This window comes from Mobula birostris, chromosome 15 (genome assembly GCF_030028105.1).
Source record: "Mobula birostris isolate sMobBir1 chromosome 15, sMobBir1.hap1, whole genome shotgun sequence".
NCBI lineage: Eukaryota > Metazoa > Chordata > Chondrichthyes > Myliobatiformes > Myliobatidae > Mobula > Mobula birostris.
This window is the reverse complement of record NC_092384.1, coordinates 82217776-82237571: the sequence shown is the minus strand read 5'-3', so window position 1 is coordinate 82237571 and position 19796 is coordinate 82217776. Positions and strand designations below refer to the sequence as shown.

Genomic DNA, 19796 nt, shown 5'->3' with positions numbered 1-19796 from the left:
TGCCTTGCTAAAATCCATATACACTACATCTACTGCTCTACCTTCATTAATGTGTTTAGTCACATCCTCAAAAAATTCAATCAGGCTCGTAAGGCATGACCTGCCTTTCAAAAATCCATGCTGACTGTTCCTAATCATATTATGCCTCTCCAAATGTTCATAAATTCTCTCAGGATCTTCTCCATCAACTTACCAACCACTGAAGTAAGACTCACTGGCCTATAATTTCCTGGGATATCTCTACTCCCTTTCTTGAGTAAGAGAACAACATCCGCAACCCTCCATCCTCCGGAACTTTTCCCGTCCTCATTGATGATGCAAAGATCATCGCCAGAGGCTCAGCAATCTCCTCCCTCACTTCCCAGAGTAGCCTGGGGTACATCCCGTCCTGTCCCGGTGACTTATCCAACTTGATGCTTTCCAAAAGCTCCAGCACATCCTCTTCCTTAATATCTACATGCTCAAGCTTTTCAGTCCACTGCAAGTCATCCCTACAATTGCCAAGATCCTTTTCTGTAGTGAATACTGAAGCAAAGTATTCATTAAGTACCTCTGCTATCTCCTCCGGTTCCATACACACTTTTCCATTGTCACACTTGATTGGTCCTATTCTCTCACGTCTTATCCTCTTGCTCTTCACATACTTGTAGAATGCTTTGGGGTTTTCCTTAGTCCTGTCCACTAAGGCCTTCTCATGGCCCCTTCCGGCTCTCCTAATTTCATTCTTGAGCTCCTTCCTGAAAGCCTCTCGCTGTTCTCCTTCCCACTTCAAGATATAGTGAACACGATCAGAAACATCTTGGACTCTGGCACCTGGGAGGCAAACTACCATCTGTGTTTCTTTCCTGTGTCCACAGAATCGCCTTTCTGTCCCCCTAACTATAGAGTCCCCTATCACTGCTGCCATCCTCTTCCTTTCCCTACCCTTCTGAGCCACAGGGCCGGACTCTGTGCCAGAGGCACGACCACTGTTGCTTCCCCCAGGTAGGCCGTCTCCCCCAACAGTACTCAAGCAGGAATACTTATTGTTTGAAGGGACAGCCACTGGGGTACTCTCTGGTACCCGCTTCTTGCCCTTCCCTCTCCTGTTACCCACTCCTCTGTCTCATGTGGTCCAGCAGTGACGACCTGACTATAGCCCCTCTCTATCACCTCCTCACTCTCCCTGACCAGACGAAGGTCATCGAGCTGCAGCTCCAGTTCCCTAACGCAGTCCCTAAGGAGCTGCAGCTCGACGCACCTGCTGCAGATGTGGTCGTGACACTATTACAGGTTGTGGCTATAAGGATCTTCCCTGTGACCCTGTTGCTTTTCTCCGGGCACTCTGGTTTCCTCCCTCATTCCAAAGATGAACCACGTACATTGGTGAATGGAAACTGTCCGCTGATTAGACTAGGATTAAATACGCGACTCACTGGGCCGGAAGGGCCTGTCTCATGCTGTATCTCTAAGTAAACAAATAAATAAACTTAAATCTGCCCTTCCTGCGTAACTGTAACACTCTATTCTGCATTCTCTTATTGCTTTACCTTGTTCTACCTCAATACATTGTGTAAGGATCTGATCCATATGAACAGTTTGCAAGACAAACTCTTCACAGTATCCCAGTACATGTGACAATAATGAACCAATAAACCAGGCCCTTGTCTCATTGCTGCCGTCACAGAGCAGCCACAGGAGTCTGGCTCCACGAGAGGGCACAGTTTTAAGGTGCTTGGAAGTAGGTACAGAGGAGATGTCAGGGGTAAGTTTTTTTTTTTACGCAGAGAGTGGTGAGTGTGTGGAATGGGCTGCCAGCAACAGAGGTGGAGGAGGAAACAACAGGGTCTTTTAAAAGACTCCTGGATGGCTACATGGAGTTTAGAACAATTGAGGGCTATGGGTAAAGCCTAGGTAGTTCTAAGGTAGGGACATGTTGGGCACAACTTTGTGGGCCAAAGGGCCTGTATTGTGCTGTAGGTTTTCTATGTTTCTAACCCTGTTCTCACTGCTGCCATCAGGGAGGAGACACAGGAGCCTGAAGACCCATACTTAACGTGGCACGGTTGTACGTGGCTTCGCAGTGCAGGCGGTCTGGTTCATGTCCCCACACTGGCTGTGAGGAGCGTCTCCTCCCACAGTCCAAAGACGTGTGGGTTGGTAGGCTAACTGGTCATTGTAAATTGTCCTGTGATTGGATGGGGGGGGGGGTAAAATTGCTGGGCGGCATGGCCAATGAATACATTTCTGGAACAGCTGCTTCCCCGCTTGGCCATCAGGCTTCTGAATGGACAATGAACACTACCTCACTATTTGTTTTTTGAACAACTTACTTATTTTGTAACTTAGTAATTTTTATGTATTGATAACACAAAACAACATGTTCCAGCACGTCAGTGATTTGAGTATTTAACTTACACTTTATGCAAACCAGCAGCGGTTCAGCCGACCATTCACCTCGTTTACACTCGCGAAGTATTTAATACAAACCCACAGTGGTTACAAAACATACATTTTAAAAGTAGCAACTATAAAAACCCAGGAGTTAGAGGGCTGGAGCCGAGAGAGGGAGCTTGGAGAGTGCAGGAGCAGCAATGAGCTGTGTACAGAAACCAAACCCGTGAGAAGGTGGAAAGGGACAGTGGGGTGTGCTCTTTAAAATGTGGGTGCATCAATATTAATTAAGGAAATAATTGTAGAACAAAGGAGATGGATACACACACTTTACAGCACCGACAATGCGGGTACAACTCCTGTCGCTGTCTGTAGGAGTTTGTATGTTCTCCCCATGACAGCCGGGGACCCACATTCCCAAGACACATGGGTCAGGGTGAGTAAGTTGTGGGGATGCTACGTTTGTGTCAGAAACAAGGCAGCACTTGCGGGCTGCCCCCAGCACATCCTCACTGATTTGACTTGATGCAAGCATTTCATGGTATGTTTCAATGTTCATGTGACAAATAAAGTTAATCTTTTTAACATTTATCTGTAATTTAATCATATTTAAAAGAAGAGGTCACGAAAGGGCAACTTGAGATCAAAGCCACCAGTTAACAAGTACGGGTCCTTCCCAAGGTTATGAGTATTTGCGCATACGAAGGAGTGCGTGTGGAGAGGTGAGGTGCACTGTGGGCTACACAGACACATTTCTGGCTTGCGAACTGTCTGGAATACAAGGAGTTCCCAGAAACAGATCCATAACCTGGGGAAGGACTGTGAAAGGAATTCGAGGGGAGCTAGAGAAAAGTTGCTCATCCTGAGGGTCCCTGTGGCCGCTTGGAAGGACAATGGAGGCAGAAACTCTCCCTGGACGTACCACAGGGCAGACGGTCAGCATACCGGCGCACCACGGCAGCATAACGATTGGCGCAACACTATTAGAAGCTCAGGGTGTTGCAAAGTTCGGAGTTCAATGGTGGCACCCTCTATGAGGAATCTCCCTGTAGAGTGTGTGGGCTTTCTCCCGCTACTCTGGTTTCCAATCCACAGTCCAAAGATCTACCAGGTAGGTTAATTTGTCATCGTGCAATAAGCTGTCCGGTGATTAGGTTAGGGTTAATCGGGTTTGTCGGGGGTTTCTGATACTGTGGCTCGAAGGGCTGAAATGACCTACCCCCGGGCTGTATCTCAAAATAAACAACTCCAGGACTCCCTTGTACGTACGGCTGAGTGAGCAGCTCCAGTCCCACAACTTTCTGTCAATTTATGAGGGTAGAATACTGAAAGACCTGGAGAGAGTGGACGTGGAGAGGATGTTTCCTACAGTGGGGAGTCTAGGACTAGAGGGCACAGCCTCAGAGTAGACAGTCGTGGAGAGTATGTTTCTTACATTGGGGGAGTCCAGGACCAGAGGGCATAGTCTCAGAACAGAGGGATGTGGAGAGGGTGTTTCCTACAATGGGGGAGTTTAGGACCATAAAGCGCAACCTCAGAATAGAGGGACGTCCATTTGGAAGAGAGATGAGGAGGAATTTCTTTAGCCAGAGGGCAGTGAATCTGTGGAATTCATTGTCATGGGCAGCTGTGAAGGCCAAGTCATTGAGTCTACTTAAAGTGGAGGTTCTTGATTAGTCAGTGATGTCAAAGGTTCTGGGAGAAGACAGGAGAATGGGGTTGAGAGGATAAATAAATTAGCCTTGATGGAATGCCAGAACAGATTCAATGGGCTGAGCTGCATAATTCTACTCCTATGTTTTAAAGATGAGGATTTAAGAGTGTAAAATGAAGATGTTCGGATGGAATAGCATCTATTAAATCAGGAATCCAGCAACTCTAGAGCCAGGGAGGGAGACATAAAGAACCAAAGGTCAAAGGGAAGGGGTGACGCTGAGGGAGACACCACCATACCTGGTTTGATTGCACTCATCACCGCCCGCGAAGCTTTCAGAACGGCTTGATAGACATCGCGCTGCTCGGGAGTGAACCTGCCGTTGGCTGGAAAGGAGCAGGTGATGTCTGACCCATAGCAGTAGTACTCTCCACCCATATCAAAGAGGCTGCAAAGGCAAAATCGTCATGTTGAACCAAGGCATGCAACGCAGTCCGGCATTCACCCTCAGTCACAAAGCACAGACCAGTATCCAAAACACACCCAAGCACAGTCAAACTCCTTCCAATAATCCTAGTCTGTGTTTATACCAGAAAACATCGGGAAAGGTTGGGGGGGTTACAGACAGCAGTGGCTCAGTGGGCCAGATCATCACTTGGGCAGTTAGTCATCCTCATGCTCCCTCGGACTGCTCCTTGTCAAAGTTCAAAGTAAATTGATTATCAAACTACAGATACATATACAAGGGTGCTAGAACCCTGTTTTTACCCCATTTTTCCATAAATATGACCTAAAATTTTCACGTGTGCTAGAACTAGATACAGAGAACCCAATTAAATAGACAACACAAAAACATTATACTTGTTAATTTATTGAGAAAAATCACACACACACACTAGGTTCAGGTAAAATATCAACAGCATATGTTCTGAAATTTGTTAATTCAGCAGCAGTACAATGCAATATCAATTACAGTAAGTATACAATAGTTAAATTAAAAAGTGCAAAAACATAAATAATAAAACTGAAGCAGTCTTCATGGGTTCATTGTCCATTTAGGAACCAGATGGCAGAGGGGAAAAAGCTGTTCCTGAATCACAGGCTTCTGTACCTCCTTCCTAACGATAACCATGAGAAGACAGCATGTCCTGGGAGATGTGGGTCCCTAATATTGGACCATCACCTTTCCGAGGCAACGCTCCTTGAAGATGTTTTGGCTACTATGGAAGCCGGGACCCAAGGTGAGCTGACTAATTTCACAACTTTCCGCAGATCCTTGCTATCCGGTGCAGTAGCACCAACCCCCCCAAATACCAGACAGTGACGCAGCCTGTCAGAATGGTCTCTCCCTCACCCAATACCAGACAGTGATATAGCCTGTCAGAATGCTCTCTCCCTCACCCAATAGCAGACAGTGATATAGCCAGTCAGAATGCTCTCCCTCACCACACCCAATACCAGACAGTGATGCAGCCTGTCAGAATGCTCTCTCCCTCACCACACCCAATACCAGACAGTGATGCAGCCTGTCAGAATGCTCTCTCCCTCACCACACCCAATACCAGACAGTGATGCAGCCTGTCAGAATGCTCTCTCCCTCACCACACCCAATACCAGACAGTGATGCAGCCTGTCAGAATGCTCTCTCCCTCACCACACCCAATACCAGACAGTGATGCAGCCTGTCAGAATGCTCTCTCCCTCACCACACCCAATACCAGACAGTGATGCAGCCTGTCAGAATGCTCTCTCCCTCACCCAATACCAGACAGTGATGCAGCCTGTCAGAATGCTCTCTCCCTCACCCAATACCAGACAGTGATGCAGCCTGTCAGAATGGTCTCCCTCACCCGGTACCAGACAGTGATGCAGCCTGTCAGAATGCTCTCTCCCTCACCCAATACCAGACAGTGATGCAGCCTGTCAGAATGGCCTCTCCCTCACCACACCCAATACCAGACAGTGATGCAGCCTGTCAGAATGCTCTCTCCCTCACCCAATACCAGACAGTGATATAGCCTGTCAGAATGCTCTCCCTCACCACACCCAATACCAGACAGTGATGCAGCCTGTCAGAATGGTCTCCCTCACCCAATAGCAGACAGTTATGCAGCCTGTCAGAATGGTCTCTCCCTCACCCGGTACCAGACAGTGATATAGCCTGTCAGAATGGTCTCTCCCTCACCCAATACCAAACATGGTTTTTCCCCTTCTGATGTTCCCACAATCGATGGTCTCACTTTAAGGTCTCTTTATCTTGCTATTTCATGCTCGTTATTTATTGCTATTTATTTATGTTTGCATTTGCAGTTTGTTGTCCACTGATCCTGTTCACAGTTACTGATCAAAAGATTTGCTAATTATGCCCGCAGTAAACGAATCTCAGGGTTGTAATGTAGGTACTCTGGTAATAAATTTTACTTTGAACATATTAGAGGCATCCGTTAGTCTTGCGAGACCATGGATCTGCGCCTGGAAAGTCTTCACTCTCCAGGGCGCAGGCCTGGGCAAGGTTGTATGGAAGACCAGCAGTTGCCCATGCTGCAAGTCTCCCCTCTCCACGCCACCGATGTTGTCCAAGGGAAGAGGAAGGACCGATACAGCTCGGCACCAGTGCTGTAGCAGAGCACTGTGTGGTTAAGTGCCTTGCTCAAGGACACAACACGCTGCCTCGGCTGGGGCTCGAACAGACAGAACCTATTGAATAGCGTGGAACAGGCCTTTTTGGTTCTTTGGGACGCTTGACGCAGCAACTAGATTTAAACCTAGCCTAATCACGGGACAATTACAATGACCAATGAACCCACTAACTGTTCCGTCTTTCGACTGTGGGAGGAAACCAGAGCACCTGGAGGAAACCCTATTTATGTATCACATGTATATTGAAATGTATAGTGAAATGTTTCATGAGCATGGGTCCGTGGTGCAGAAGGGAAAGAGGGAGAAGAGGGGAGCAGTAGTGATAGGAGACTCAATGCTCAGGGGAACAGACAGGAGATTCTGTGGATGTGAGCGGGACACCCAGATGGTATGTTGCCTCCCAGGTGCCAGGGTCAGGGATGTCTCAGGTCACATCCACAGCATTTTGGAGAGGGAGGGAGATCAGCCAGATGTCTTGGTACAGATTGGTACCAATGACATGGAAGGAAAATCAAAGAGATCCTGAGAAGAGAATTTAGAGAGCTAGGTAGGAAGCCGAGAAGCAGGGCCTCCCAGGTAGTAATTTCTGGATTGCTGCCTGTGCCACGCGCCAGTGAGGGTAGAAACAGGATGATTTGGCAGATTAATGTGTGGCTGAGAAGCTGGTGCAGGGGCAGAACTTCAGGTTCCTGGATCACTGGGATCTCTCCTGGGGGAGGCATGACCTGTTCAAAAGTGACGGGTTCCACCTGAACCTAAGGGGGACCAATATTCTTGCGAGCAGGTTTGTTAGAGCTGTTGGGGAGGGTTTAAACTAATTTGGTGGGTGGTGGAAACAGAGTGAAGGGGCTCAGGATGGAATGGATGTTAAAAAAGCAAAGATAGCGAGCAGTCTGACTGTCAGGAAGAGGACAGGACAAAACTGCAGCCAGAAGGGTGAGTATTAGCGCATTCAGGGTGCAAATACAGCACTCAAAGTGTTATTCTCAATGCATAGAGTAGAAGAAATAAGGTGGACGATCTTGTTGCGCCATTACAGATTGCCAGGTATGATGTTGTGGCCATAACTGACTCCTGGCTGTAGGATGGTTGTAGTTGGGAGCTGAATGTCCAAGGTTACACATTGGAGGGACAGGAAGGCAGGCAGAGGGTGTGACTTGGCTCTGCCGGTAAAGAATGTCATCAAATCAATAGAAAGATATGACAAAGGATCGGAAGACATTGAATTAAAGGTTGATTTAAGAAACTGCAGGGGTAAATGGACCCTGATGGCAGTTCTTTACAGGCCTCCCAACAGTAGCTGGGATGCGGACCACAGATTACAACAGGAAATAGAACAGACGTCAGAAGAGCATTATGATAGTCATGGGAGATTTCAACATGAAGACTGATTGGGAAAATCAGGTAGGTGAGACAGAGTTTGTTGAATGCCTACGAGATGGCTTTTTAGAGCAGTTGCCGTTGAGTCTACTAGGAGATCAGGTATACTGGATTGGGTGTTTCAACCCTGTAGCCACTTACAGGCCAGTTAATCCAAGCTCAGTGGCTGGGAAGATGTTGGAGTCAATTGTTAAGGGTGTGGTTTTGGAGTACTTGGAGGTACATTATTAAATAGACTATAGTCAGCATGGTTTCCTCGAGTAAAATCTTGCCTGACAAATCTGTTGGAATTCTTTGAAGAAATAGCAAGCAGGATAGACAAAGGAGAATGGGTTGATGTTGTGTACTTGGATTTTCAGAAGGCCTTTGACAAGGTGCCACACATGAGGCTGCTTAACAAGTTAAGAACAAATGGTATTACTGGAATGATTCTAGCATGGATAAAGCAGTGGCTGATTGGCAGGAGGCAAAGTGTGGAAATAAAGGGAGTATTTTCTGATTGGCTGCCGTGACCAGTGGTGTTCCACAGGGGTCTGTATCGGGACCGATTCTTTTTACGTTACATGTGAATGATTTGGATAGTGGCAGGTAGTGTTGAGAAAGCAGAGAGACTGCAGAACGACTTGGACAGATTAGGAGAATGGGCGAAGGAGTGGCAGATGGAATACGGTGACAGGAAGTGTATGGTTATGCAGTTAGGTACAAGGAATAAAGGTGCATATTATTTTCTAAATGGGGAGCAAATTCAAAAATCAAAGGGACTTGGGAGTCGTTGTGCAGGATTCCCTGAAGGTTAATTTGCAGTTTGAGTCAGTGGCGAGCAAGGCAAATGCAATGTTAGCATTTGTTATGAGAGGCCTAGAATACAAAAGCAACGATGTAATGCTGAGGCTTTATAATGCACTAGTGAGGCCTCACTGTGAGTACTCTGAGCAGGTTTGCTCCCCTATCTGAGAAAGGATGTGTTGACATTGGAGAGGGTCCAGAGGAGGTTCCCGAAAATGATTCAGGGATTGAAAAACTTATCATGGCTCTGGGCCTGTACACACTGGAATTCAGAAGAGCGAGAGGTGACCTCATTGAAACCTATGGAATATTGAGAGGCCTCGATAAGAGTGGATGTTTCCTATGGTTTGGCAATCTAGGACCATAGAGGGGTAGAGGGGTGTCCATTTAGAATGGAGATGAAGAAGAACTTTCGTCAGAGAGTGGTGAATGGGAGAAATTTGTTGCCACTGGTGGCTGTGGAGACCATGTCATTATGTATATTTAAGGCAAGGGTTGATAGTTTCTTGATCAGTAACCATGGAGGGATAAGGGGAGAACGCAGGAGACTGATATTGAGAGAGAAAATGGATCAGCCATGATAGAATGACAGAGCAGACTCGAGGGGTCAAATGGCCTAGTTCTGCTCCTATTATAGTCTTATCCCTCGATTTTTCTAGCCAGTTTAATACCAACATTTTCTGACTTCTGCTCCCTTCTTTTCCAGTGCTAATGAAGGGCCTCAGCCTGAGACCTCTCCACAGATGCTACTGACCTGCTGAGTTCCTCCAACATTCTCTGGATTTCCAGTGTCAGTTGGGTCTTCCCAGAGGAGTTTGGGTACATTGTACCACACTGATGGGGTGAGGGTCCACTACACTTCTCTCCCAAAGTTGTGGCTCCTGGATTACTGGAAACTGGCGTGGAAAGACCAGGAATTGGGGATTGGGGATTGGGCCGGCAGGGGAATGGGGACCAGGGACTGAGGATTGGGCCCACAGGGGGGACTGGGGACTGGGCCCGCAGGGGAATGGAGACCGGGGCTTGGGGACTAGGCACACAGGGGGACTGGGGCTTGGGGACTGGGCCATGCTCTAGTTGCAGGGGTTTCAGAATCTTGTTTTAGGTGCCAGGTTCTAAGAAGCGAATGGGAACTGGTACAGTGCCAAATCCACAGTGCAACCAACCGATCCTCCCCTTTGCTGAAGGCACTGTTTCGTGCTGGGACAGGAGGAATTGTTTGCTGGGAAAAGTGATCTGAACTGAAATTTAGATATTCCTTGAAGAAACACCAGCCTACCGGAAGGTGTGTGTTAGATACTGGTCCCAGGCAGCCGACACCAACAGCAGCCTCAGGAGAAAGGCAGGGGGAGAGTGGTGAGAGGGGGAGAGTCGGGGTAGAGGGACAGGAGGTGGGTGGGAGGGGGTAGGGGGAGAGAGTCAGAGAGAGACAGAGGTAAGGAGAGGGAGAAAGAGGCAGGGAGGGGGAGGCAGAGAGAGAGAGATAGAGAGGGACAGAGAGAGACAAGTTCTTTGGCCCACCCCTTTGGAGCTAACCATTAACCACTTATTACAACAATCCTACATAAATCTCATTTTCAGAGTTCAAGTTCAAAAGTTCAATGTAAATTTCTTCTCAAATTACATATATGCACGTCACCAAATCCAACCCTGATGCATCATCTTGTAGTATGAAAGATTGCTCCCAACAGGACGGGCAAACACCCAAAGTACAAAGGACAAAATGTGAAAATGCATAATAAATAATAATTATAAATAAAGAGGCAATAAATATCGAGAACACGAGATGAAGTGTCCTTGAAAGTGAACCTACAGGTTGTGGGCACAGTTCAGCGATGGGGCGAGTGAAGGTAGCTCCCCTGGTTCAAGAGCCTGATGATTGAGTGACAGACAGACAGGTTTTTTTTAGCTGAAACCAGCACCAGGCCCAACCACTCCCTGGAACAGCCTAACAAGTTTGGATTTGAAATGCTACAAAAAGTTTTTGGCATCTTCCCACTGCTATAGAGAGCAGTATTCTGAGTGTTCACAATGAACGCTTAAACTTCCAAAAGCTCAAATTACAGATTTCACACAAACACTAAAAAGCAACAGTTGGTTGTGTGGACATTGTGTCTTTAAATGACCACCCCCTTGTGCAACAGCCATCTTCCATCTCCCAACTCCCACCCTCCTTGTCCACCAGCTTTCAAAACTCTAGATTCACTATCTACAGGTATATTCTTGTAATGTCCTGGTTCATATTTTCACTGTTATGCTGGTCACCTCACTATCTCACTATAGGAAGGATGTGGAAGCCATAGAAAGGGTGCAGAGAAGATTTACAAGGATGTTGCCTGGATTGGGGAGCATGCCTTAGGAGAATAGGTTGAGTGAACTCGGCTTTTTCTCCTTGGAGCTACGGAAGATGAGAGGTGACCTGACAGAGGTGTACAAGATGATGAGAGGCATTGATCGTGTGGATAGTCAGAGGGTTTTTCCCAGGGCTGAAATGGCTAGCATGAGAGGGCATAGTTTTAAGGTGCTTGGAGGTAGGTACAAAGGAGATGTCAGGGGTAAATTTTTCACACAGAGAGTGGTGAGTGCGTGGAATGGGCTGCCGGCGGCGGCAGTGGAGGCGGAAACGATAGGGTCTTTTAAGAGACTCCTGGATGGGTATAAGGAGTATAAGAAGTGCAAGAAAATACTTAAGAAAGTAATCAGGAGGACTAAAAGAAGACATGAGTTTACCTTGGCAGTCAAAGTGAAGGAAAATCCGAAGAGCTTTTACATTAAGAGCAAAAGGATTGTAAGGGATAAAATTGGTCCTCTTGAAGATCAGAGTGGTCGGCAATGTGCGGAACCAAAGGAAATGGGGGAGATCTTAAATAGGTTTTTCGCGTCTGTATTTACGAAGGAAACTGACATGAAGTCTATGGAGTTAAGGGAAACAAGTAGTGAGACCATGGAAACTGTACAGATCGAAAAGGAGGAGATCCTTGCTGTCTTGAGGAAAATTAAAGTGGATAGATCCCCAGGACCTGACAGAGTGTTTCCTCGGACCTTGAAGGAGACTAGTGTTGAAATTGCTGGGGCCCTGGCAGAAATATTCAAGATGTCGCTGTTTACGGGTGAAGTGCCGGAGGATTGGAGAGTGGCTCATGTTGTTCTGTTGTTTAAAAAAGGATCGAAAAGTAACCCGGGAAATTATAGGCCAGTAAGTTTAACGTCGGTAGTGGGTAAGTTATTGGAGGGAGTACTAAGAGACAGAATCTACAAGCATTTGGATAGATAGGGACTTATTAGGGAGAGTCAACATGGCTTTGTGCGTGGTAGGTCATGTTTGACCAATCTGTTGAAGTTTTTCGACGATGTTACCAGGAAAGTGGATGAAGGGAAGGCAGTGGATATTGTCTACATGGACTTCAGTAAGGCCTTTGACAAGGTCCCGCATGGGAGGTTAGTTAGGAAAATTCAGTCACTAGGTATACATGGAGAGGTGGTAAATTGGATTAGACATTGGCTCAATGGAAGAAGCCAAAGAGTGGTAGTAGAGAATTGCTTCTCCGAGTGGAGGCCTGTGACTAGTGGTGTGCCACAGGGATCAGTGCTGGGTCCATTGTTATTTGTCATCTATATCAATAATCTGGATGATAATGTGGTAAATTGGATCAGCAAATTTGCTGATGATACAAAGATTGAAGGAGTAGTAGACAGTGAGAAAGGTTTTCAGAGCCTGCAGAGGGACTTGGACCAGCTGGGAAAATGGGCTGAAAAGTGGCAGATGGAGTTTAATACAGATAAGTGTAAGGTATTCCTCGTTGGAAGGACAAACCAAGGTAGAACATACAATCTCACGAGTTTGGTGGGATCGGAGTGTGTCTTCCCTAGACTCACACAGCCCAAGGAAACCGGGGGGGGGGGGGGGGTTTCAAGCTATACACACACTAAATGCTGGGGAAACTCAGGACATCAGGCAGCATCTATGGAGGGGAGTGAACAGTTGAGATTTCAGCTCGAACCCTTTCATCGGGACTGAAAGATTTTATTTAATTTGACTTTATTGAGAGGCAATGCAGAACGGGCCCTTCAGTCCCTTCGAGGCACACCACGATTTAACCCTACCTAATCACCAGACGATTTACAATGACCAATTCACCTGCCTGGTACATCTCTGGACTGTGGGAGCAAACCCGAGCACCCGGTGGGAACCCACACATTCCACAGGGAGGATTTACAGAGAACATTGGACCTGAACTCGCAACTCAGACACTCTGAGCTGTAATCGCCTTGCGCAGACTGCTACACCGTCGCGTCCACCACTCTGAATAAAAACACCTTGCCCAACATGTCTCCTTTAAACTCCTCACCCCAAATTATCTCCCACACATCCTGAGACAGGGGAGACAGCCAGAATAAAAAGATGGGGGGGTGGGGAAGGTATGGAACAAGAGCTGTCAACTGTTACTCTCTTGAAGAAAACCATGTTGACTTGGGTTGATTACAGCACTATTTCTTACATAGAACAGTACAGTACAGGAAAGCACTCCCGTCTATAATGTTGTGCCAAACTAAATGGATTAACAATGCCTAATGAAACTAATCTACACACGGCCCACATCCCTTCAGCATCTGCAGGGCCGCGTGCCTCCCCCGTTTCTGTGTTCACCGACAGCCTCTCCCGTTTCCGCATTCACCGACAGCCTCTCCCGTTTCTGTCTAACAGCCTCTCCCGACGGCCTCTCCCGTTTCTGTCTCACCGACAGCCTCTCCCGTTTCCGCGTTCACCGACGGCCTCTCCCGTTTCTGCGTTCACCCACGGCCTCTCCCGTTTCTGTCTCACTAACAGCCTCTCCCATTTCCGCGTTCACCGACGGCCTCTCCCGTTTCTGTCTCACCGACAGCCTCTCCCGTTTCCGTGTTCACCGATGGCCTCTCCCGTTTCCGCGTTCACCCATGGCCTCTCCCGTTTCTGCGTTCACCCACGGCCTCTCCCATTTCCGCGTTCTCCGACAGCCTCTCCCGAACCTCTCCCGTTTCTGCGTTCACCAACAGCCTCTGCAGGGCCACGTGCCTCTTCAATGCCTCTCCCATTTCTGTGTTCAGGCAGAACATTCCTGTGTAAACAACATACCCCTGAACCCCATCCCCTAGGTTTTCCAATTACCTTAAAATTATGTCCCCTGGTATTAGCTACTCCTTCCCTGGGCAGGTCTCTGACTGTCCACTCGATCTAAGCCTCTCAGTCTCATTTTAATCAGAGAAATGGTGCTAAACAGGTCCTTCTGGCCCAATGAGCCATGTTGCCCAGCAACCCATGATTTACCCTGGCCTAATCACAGGACAACTTACAACCTACCAACCAGTACTTCTTTGGACTGTGGAAGGCATCCGGAGAAAGCCCACGCATTCCATAGGGAGAATGTACAGACTCCTTACAGATGACATGGAATTGAACTCTGAACTCTGACACCCCGCGCTGTAATAACATTGACCTGTTACACTGCCTCGTGATCTCTCATCCTTCTCTGCTCCAGGGAGAAGATTCAGATTTATCACATGTACGTTAAAGCATACAGTAAAATGCAACAATCCTCATTTCTTCTTGGCAACCACCCACTGTCTTAGCTCACTCAATCTCTCCTCATCAGACATGCCCTCCAATCCAGACAGCATCCTGGCGAATCTCCTCTGCAGCTCGACAGAGAAAAGCCCAAGCTCGCTCAACCTCTCCTCATGACACATACTCTCCAATCCAGACAGCGTCCTGGCGAATCTCCTCTGCAGCCTCTCTGCAGCTAGACTGAGAAAAGCCCAAGCTCACTCAACCTCTCCTCATGACACATACTCTCCAATCCAGACAGCGTCCTGGCGAATCTCCTCTGCAGCCTCTCTGCAGCTCGACAGAGAAAAGCCCAAGCTCACTCAACCTCTCCTCATGACACATACTCTCCAATCCAGACAGCGTCCTGGCGAATCTCCTCTGCAGCCTCTCTGCAGCTCGACAGAGAAAAGCCCAAGCTCACTCAACCTCTCCTCATGACACATACTCTCCAATCCAGACAGCGTCCTGGCGAATCTCCTCTGCAGCCTCTCTGCAGCTCGACAGAGAAAAGCCCAAGCTCACTCAACCTCTCCTCATGACACATACTCTCCAATCCAGACAGCGTCCTGGCGAATCTCCTCTGCAGCCTCTCTGCAGCTCGACAGAGAAAAGCCCAAGCTCACTCAACCTCTCCTCATGACACATACTCTCCAATCCAGACAGCATCCTGGCGAATCTCCTCTGCAGCCTCTCTGCAGCTCGACAGAGAAAAGCCCAAGCTCACTCAACCTCTCCTCATGACACATACTCTCCAATCCAGACAGCGTCCTGGCGAATCTCCTCTGCAGCCTCTCTGCAGCTCGACAGAGAAAAGCCCAAGCTCACTCAACCTCTCCTCATGACACATACTCTCCAATCCAGACAGCATCCTGGCGAATCTCCTCTGCAGCCTCTCTGCAGCTCGACAGAGAAAAGCCCAAGCTCACTCAACCTCTCCTCATGACACATACTCTCCAATCCAGACAGCGTCCTGGCGAATCTCCTCTGCAGCCTCTCTGCAGCTCGACAGAGAAAAGCCCAAGCTCACTCAACCTCTCCTCATGACACATACTCTCCAATCCAGACAGCATCCTGGCGAATCTCCTCTGCAGCCTCTCTGCAGCTCCACAGAGAAAAGCCCAAGCTCACTCAACCTCTCCTCATGACACATACTCTCCAATCCAGACAGCGTCCTGGCGAATCTCCTCTGCAGCCTCTCTGCAGCTCGACAGAGAAAAGCCCAAGCTCACTCAACCTCTCCTCATGACACATACTCTCCAATCCAGACAGCGTCCTGGCGAATCTCCTCTGCAGCCTCTCTGCAGCTCGACAGAGAAAAGCCCAAGCTCACTCAACCTCTCCTCATGACACATACTCTCCAATCCAGACAGCGTCCTGGCGAATCTCCTCTGCAGCCTCTCTGCAGCTCGACAGAGAAAAGCCCAAGCTCACTCAACCTCTCCTCATGACACATACTCTCCAATCCAGACAGCGTCCTGGCGAATCTCCTCTGCAGCCTCTCTGCAGCTCGACAGAGAAAAGCCCAAGCTCACTCAACCTCTCCTCATGACACATACTCTCCAATCCAGACAGCATCCTGGCGAATCTCCTCTGCAGCCTCTCTGCAGCTCGACAGAGAAAAGCCCAAGCTCACTCAACCTCTCCTCATGACACATACTCTCCAATCCAGACAGCGTCCTGGCGAATCTCCTCTGCAGCCTCTCTGCAGCTAGACAGAGAAAAGCCCAAGCTCACTCAACCTCTCCTCATGACACATACTCTCCAATCCAGACAGCGTCCTGGCGAATCTCCTCTGCAGCCTCTCTGCAGCTAGACAGAGAAAAGCCCAAGCTCACTCAACCTCTCCTCATGACACATACTCTCCAATCCAGACAGCGTCCTGGCGAATCTCCTCTGCAGCCTCTCTGCAGCTCGACAGAGAAAAGCCCAAGCTCACTCAACCTCTCCTCATGACACATACTCTCCAATCCAGACAGCGTCCTGGCGAATCTCCTCTGCAGCCTCTCTGCAGCTAGACAGAGAAAAGCCCAAGCTCACTCAACCTCTCATGAGTCATGCCCTCCAATCCAGACAGCATCCTGGAAAATCCCTTCTGCTCTAAACCTGTCTAAAGCTTCCATATCCTTCATATACTGAGGTGACCAGAACTGAACACAATATTCCAGAGTTTTGTTTTGATATTATTTGCCAATTTACTCTCAGTTTCCTTCCTGCATAGCAGGTTCACCAAGACAGTGAGAACGAGGAGTTGTTTTCTCAGGGGCACTGAAGACTGACAAGTTGAGAAGGCTATGAAGGGCATAGACAGGGACAGACAGCCTGGGTCTTTTCCTCAGAGTGGGACGCTAAATACCAGAGAACTTTGTAGGGGGAGGGGATGCGAGAATTAAGGGGATGCGTGGGACAAAGTCTATTTTAGAGATACTGCAGATGCTAGAAATCCACAGCAGTACACACAAAATGCCAGAGGACTAGAAAATAAAAGCAAGGATGTAATGTTGAGACTTTATAAAGCACTGGTGAGACCTCACTTGCAGTATTGTGAGTAGGTTTGGGTCCTTATCTTCGAAAGGATGTGCTGAAACTGGAGAGGGGTCAAAGGAGGTTCACAAAAATGATTCCAGGATTGAACGGCTTGTCACATGAAGAGTGTCGATGGCTCTGGGCCTGTATTCACGTGAATTCAGAAGAATGAGGGGTGACCTCATTGAAACCTATCAAATGGTGAAAAGCCTCGATAGAGTGGATGTGGAGAGGATGTTTCCTATGCCGGGAGAGTCGAAGTCCAGAGGACACAGCCTCAGAATAGAGGGGTGTCCTTTACAGCAGAGATGAGGAGGAATTTCTTTAGCCAGAGAGTGGTGAATGTTTAGAATTCTTTGCCACAGACAGCTGTGGAGGCCAAGTCTTTATGTATATTTAAGACAGAGGTTGATAGATTCTTGATTGGCCAAAGCATGAAGAGAAACTGGAAGAAGGCAGAAGATTGGGGCTGAGAGGAAAATTGGATTAGCCATGATGAAATGATGGAACAGACTTGATGGGCCAGATGGCCTAATTCTGCTCCTTTGTCTCATGATCTTGTGTGATTTAACATTTTCCTTGATTCCCTTTATCATTCCTGTTGCTCAATGTGTCCTTTCAGTGCATTTCCAATCACCTGCCATTACCCAATGGGTGAGCTTCCTGAAGCCTCCTTACACAGTGCACTCAGCAACTCTCCCAGGTACAATGTTCAGGCTGACAATGTTTCAGGAATATCTTAGGAACCGCCACACCCCTCCACCATCACGTTTCTGACTGCGTCATCAGCACTACCTGACTTCTTGCACAAATGATTTATTTTTTATTGCAACTTGTGGTCATTTTTAAAAATATGTTACACTGCAATGCTGCCACAAAATAACAAATTTCACAACATTGTCGGTGATAATAAACCTGATTCTGATCACATCATTTGGAAATGGCCAATAATAAAAGTGTGGCATAGTAAAGTGTGGTGGTTATCACAAGGCCTTACAGCACCAGCGAACCAGGATCAATCCTTTGACTATGTTGTTTCCGGAAGCTTGGTGACATTTGCGGGCTGCCCCCGGCTCAGTCTTTGACTATGTTGTTTCCGGAAGCTTGGTGACATTTGCGGGCTGCCCCCGGCTCAGCCTTTGACTATGTTGTTTCCGGAAGCTTGGTGACATTTGCGGGCTGCCCCGGTTCAACTTTTGACTATGTTGTTTCCGGAAGCTTGGTGACATTTGCGGGCTGCCCCCGGCTCAGCCTTTGACTATGTTGTTTCCGGAAGCTTGGTGACATTTGCGGGCTGCCCCCGGCTCAGCCTTTGACTATGTTGTTTCCGGAAGCTTGGTGACATTTGCGGGCTGCCCCCGGCTCAGTCTTTGACTATGTTGTTTCCGGAAGCTTGGTGACATTTGCGGGCTGCCCCCGGCTCAGCCTTTGACTATGTTGTTTCCGGAAGCTTGGTGACATTTGCGGGCTGCCCCCGGCTCAGCCTTTGACTATGTTGTTTCCGGAAGCTTGGTGACATTTGCAGGCTGCCCCCGGCTCAGCCTTTGACTATGTTGGTCGTTGAGTCATTTCACTGTACCGTACACTGGTCTTCATTTCTCAAATGCTCAATCTACGTGTCGTAAATAAAGCCAACCTTCTTTTCGATATAAACTCATCTGTCTGGGCACTGCCCCACCCTCCGTGGTGAACTACCTGCCCATACAGAAAGCGCTGGAAGAACTCAGCATCCATGGAGGGGTAAACAGTCAACATTCTGGGCTGAGACCCTTCATCGGGACTGGAAAGGAAAGGGCAAAGTACTTGAATGGGGGGAGGGAGAAGGACAAGAGTCGGTGATAGGTGAAGCCAGGTGGGTGGGGGAGGGTGATGAAGTGAGAAGCTGGGAGGTGATAGATGAAAAACGTAAAGGGCTGAAGGAGGAGGAATCTGATAGGGGAGGAGAGTGGACCATGGGAGGGGCATCAGGGAAAGGGGATAGGCAGGGGAGAAGAGGCAAGAGGCCACAAAGAGTGGTGGGTGCCGAGAACGTGCTGTCATGGGGAGACAATGGTGGTGGATACAGATATGATAATGAAGTTTGAGACATGTGAAACCACAGGCAGGGATGGAGGGATGGTTTAATTTGGCATTGTCCTTGGCCCAGACAGCTTGTTCCTGCGCTGTACTGTTCTATAGATCTGCTGTTGGCTCCTCTAAGGCTCTTCCTTTGGTTGACACAAGCAATCACCACTTTGGGCGATGGGAACCAGAGTGCCAGACAGTGAGTGGAGATGTTGGTAAGACCTCAGACAAAGTCAGGAATCAGAAAGTCGAGCAAGGTGCAGCTAGTGTCTTGAGCTGCGTATATTTCAATACAAGAACTATCATAGGAAAGGTGGGCAGTAGTGCTGAAGATGAGGTAGCTGGTTTACAAACAGGGACAACGTGTAGTGATGAGAGGCTGTTGATAGGGCAAAATTACAGTCAACAGGATGAGCTGCAAAATAAAAGGTGGACAAAATCAAAAAGAGTGAATACAGGACTGAAGGTGGTATATCTGAAAGCATGCAGTATATGGAATAAGGTCAATGAACTTATAGCACAGTTGCAGATCGGCAGGTATGATATTGCAGGCATCACTGAATCATGGCTGGGAGCTTAATGTCCAGGTATACACATTGTATCAAAAAGACAGGCAAGAAGGCAGAGGGCATGGCATTGCCCTATTGGTAAAAACTGAAATCAAATCATTCAAAAGGTGACATTAGGTCAGAAGGTGTTGAATCATTGTGAATAGAACTAAGTAACTGCAAAGGTAAAAAGACCCTGATGGGAATTGTATACAGACCCCCAAACAGTCATAAGGATGCGGCT

The 19796-nt window shown here is 48.0% G+C and overlaps 1 protein-coding gene across 1 annotated transcript in view; it reads right to left on the bottom strand.

The window, feature by feature from the left end:
- pepd (peptidase D) overlaps positions 1–19796 on the bottom strand; it is a 237456-nt gene that overhangs the window by 40353 nt on the left and 177307 nt on the right. Inside the window, exon 12 of the mRNA XM_072280002.1 lies at positions 4327–4475. Within this exon, the coding sequence (XP_072136103.1) occupies positions 4327–4475 (149 nt within the window). The remainder of the gene's footprint in view (positions 1–4326; positions 4476–19796) is intronic.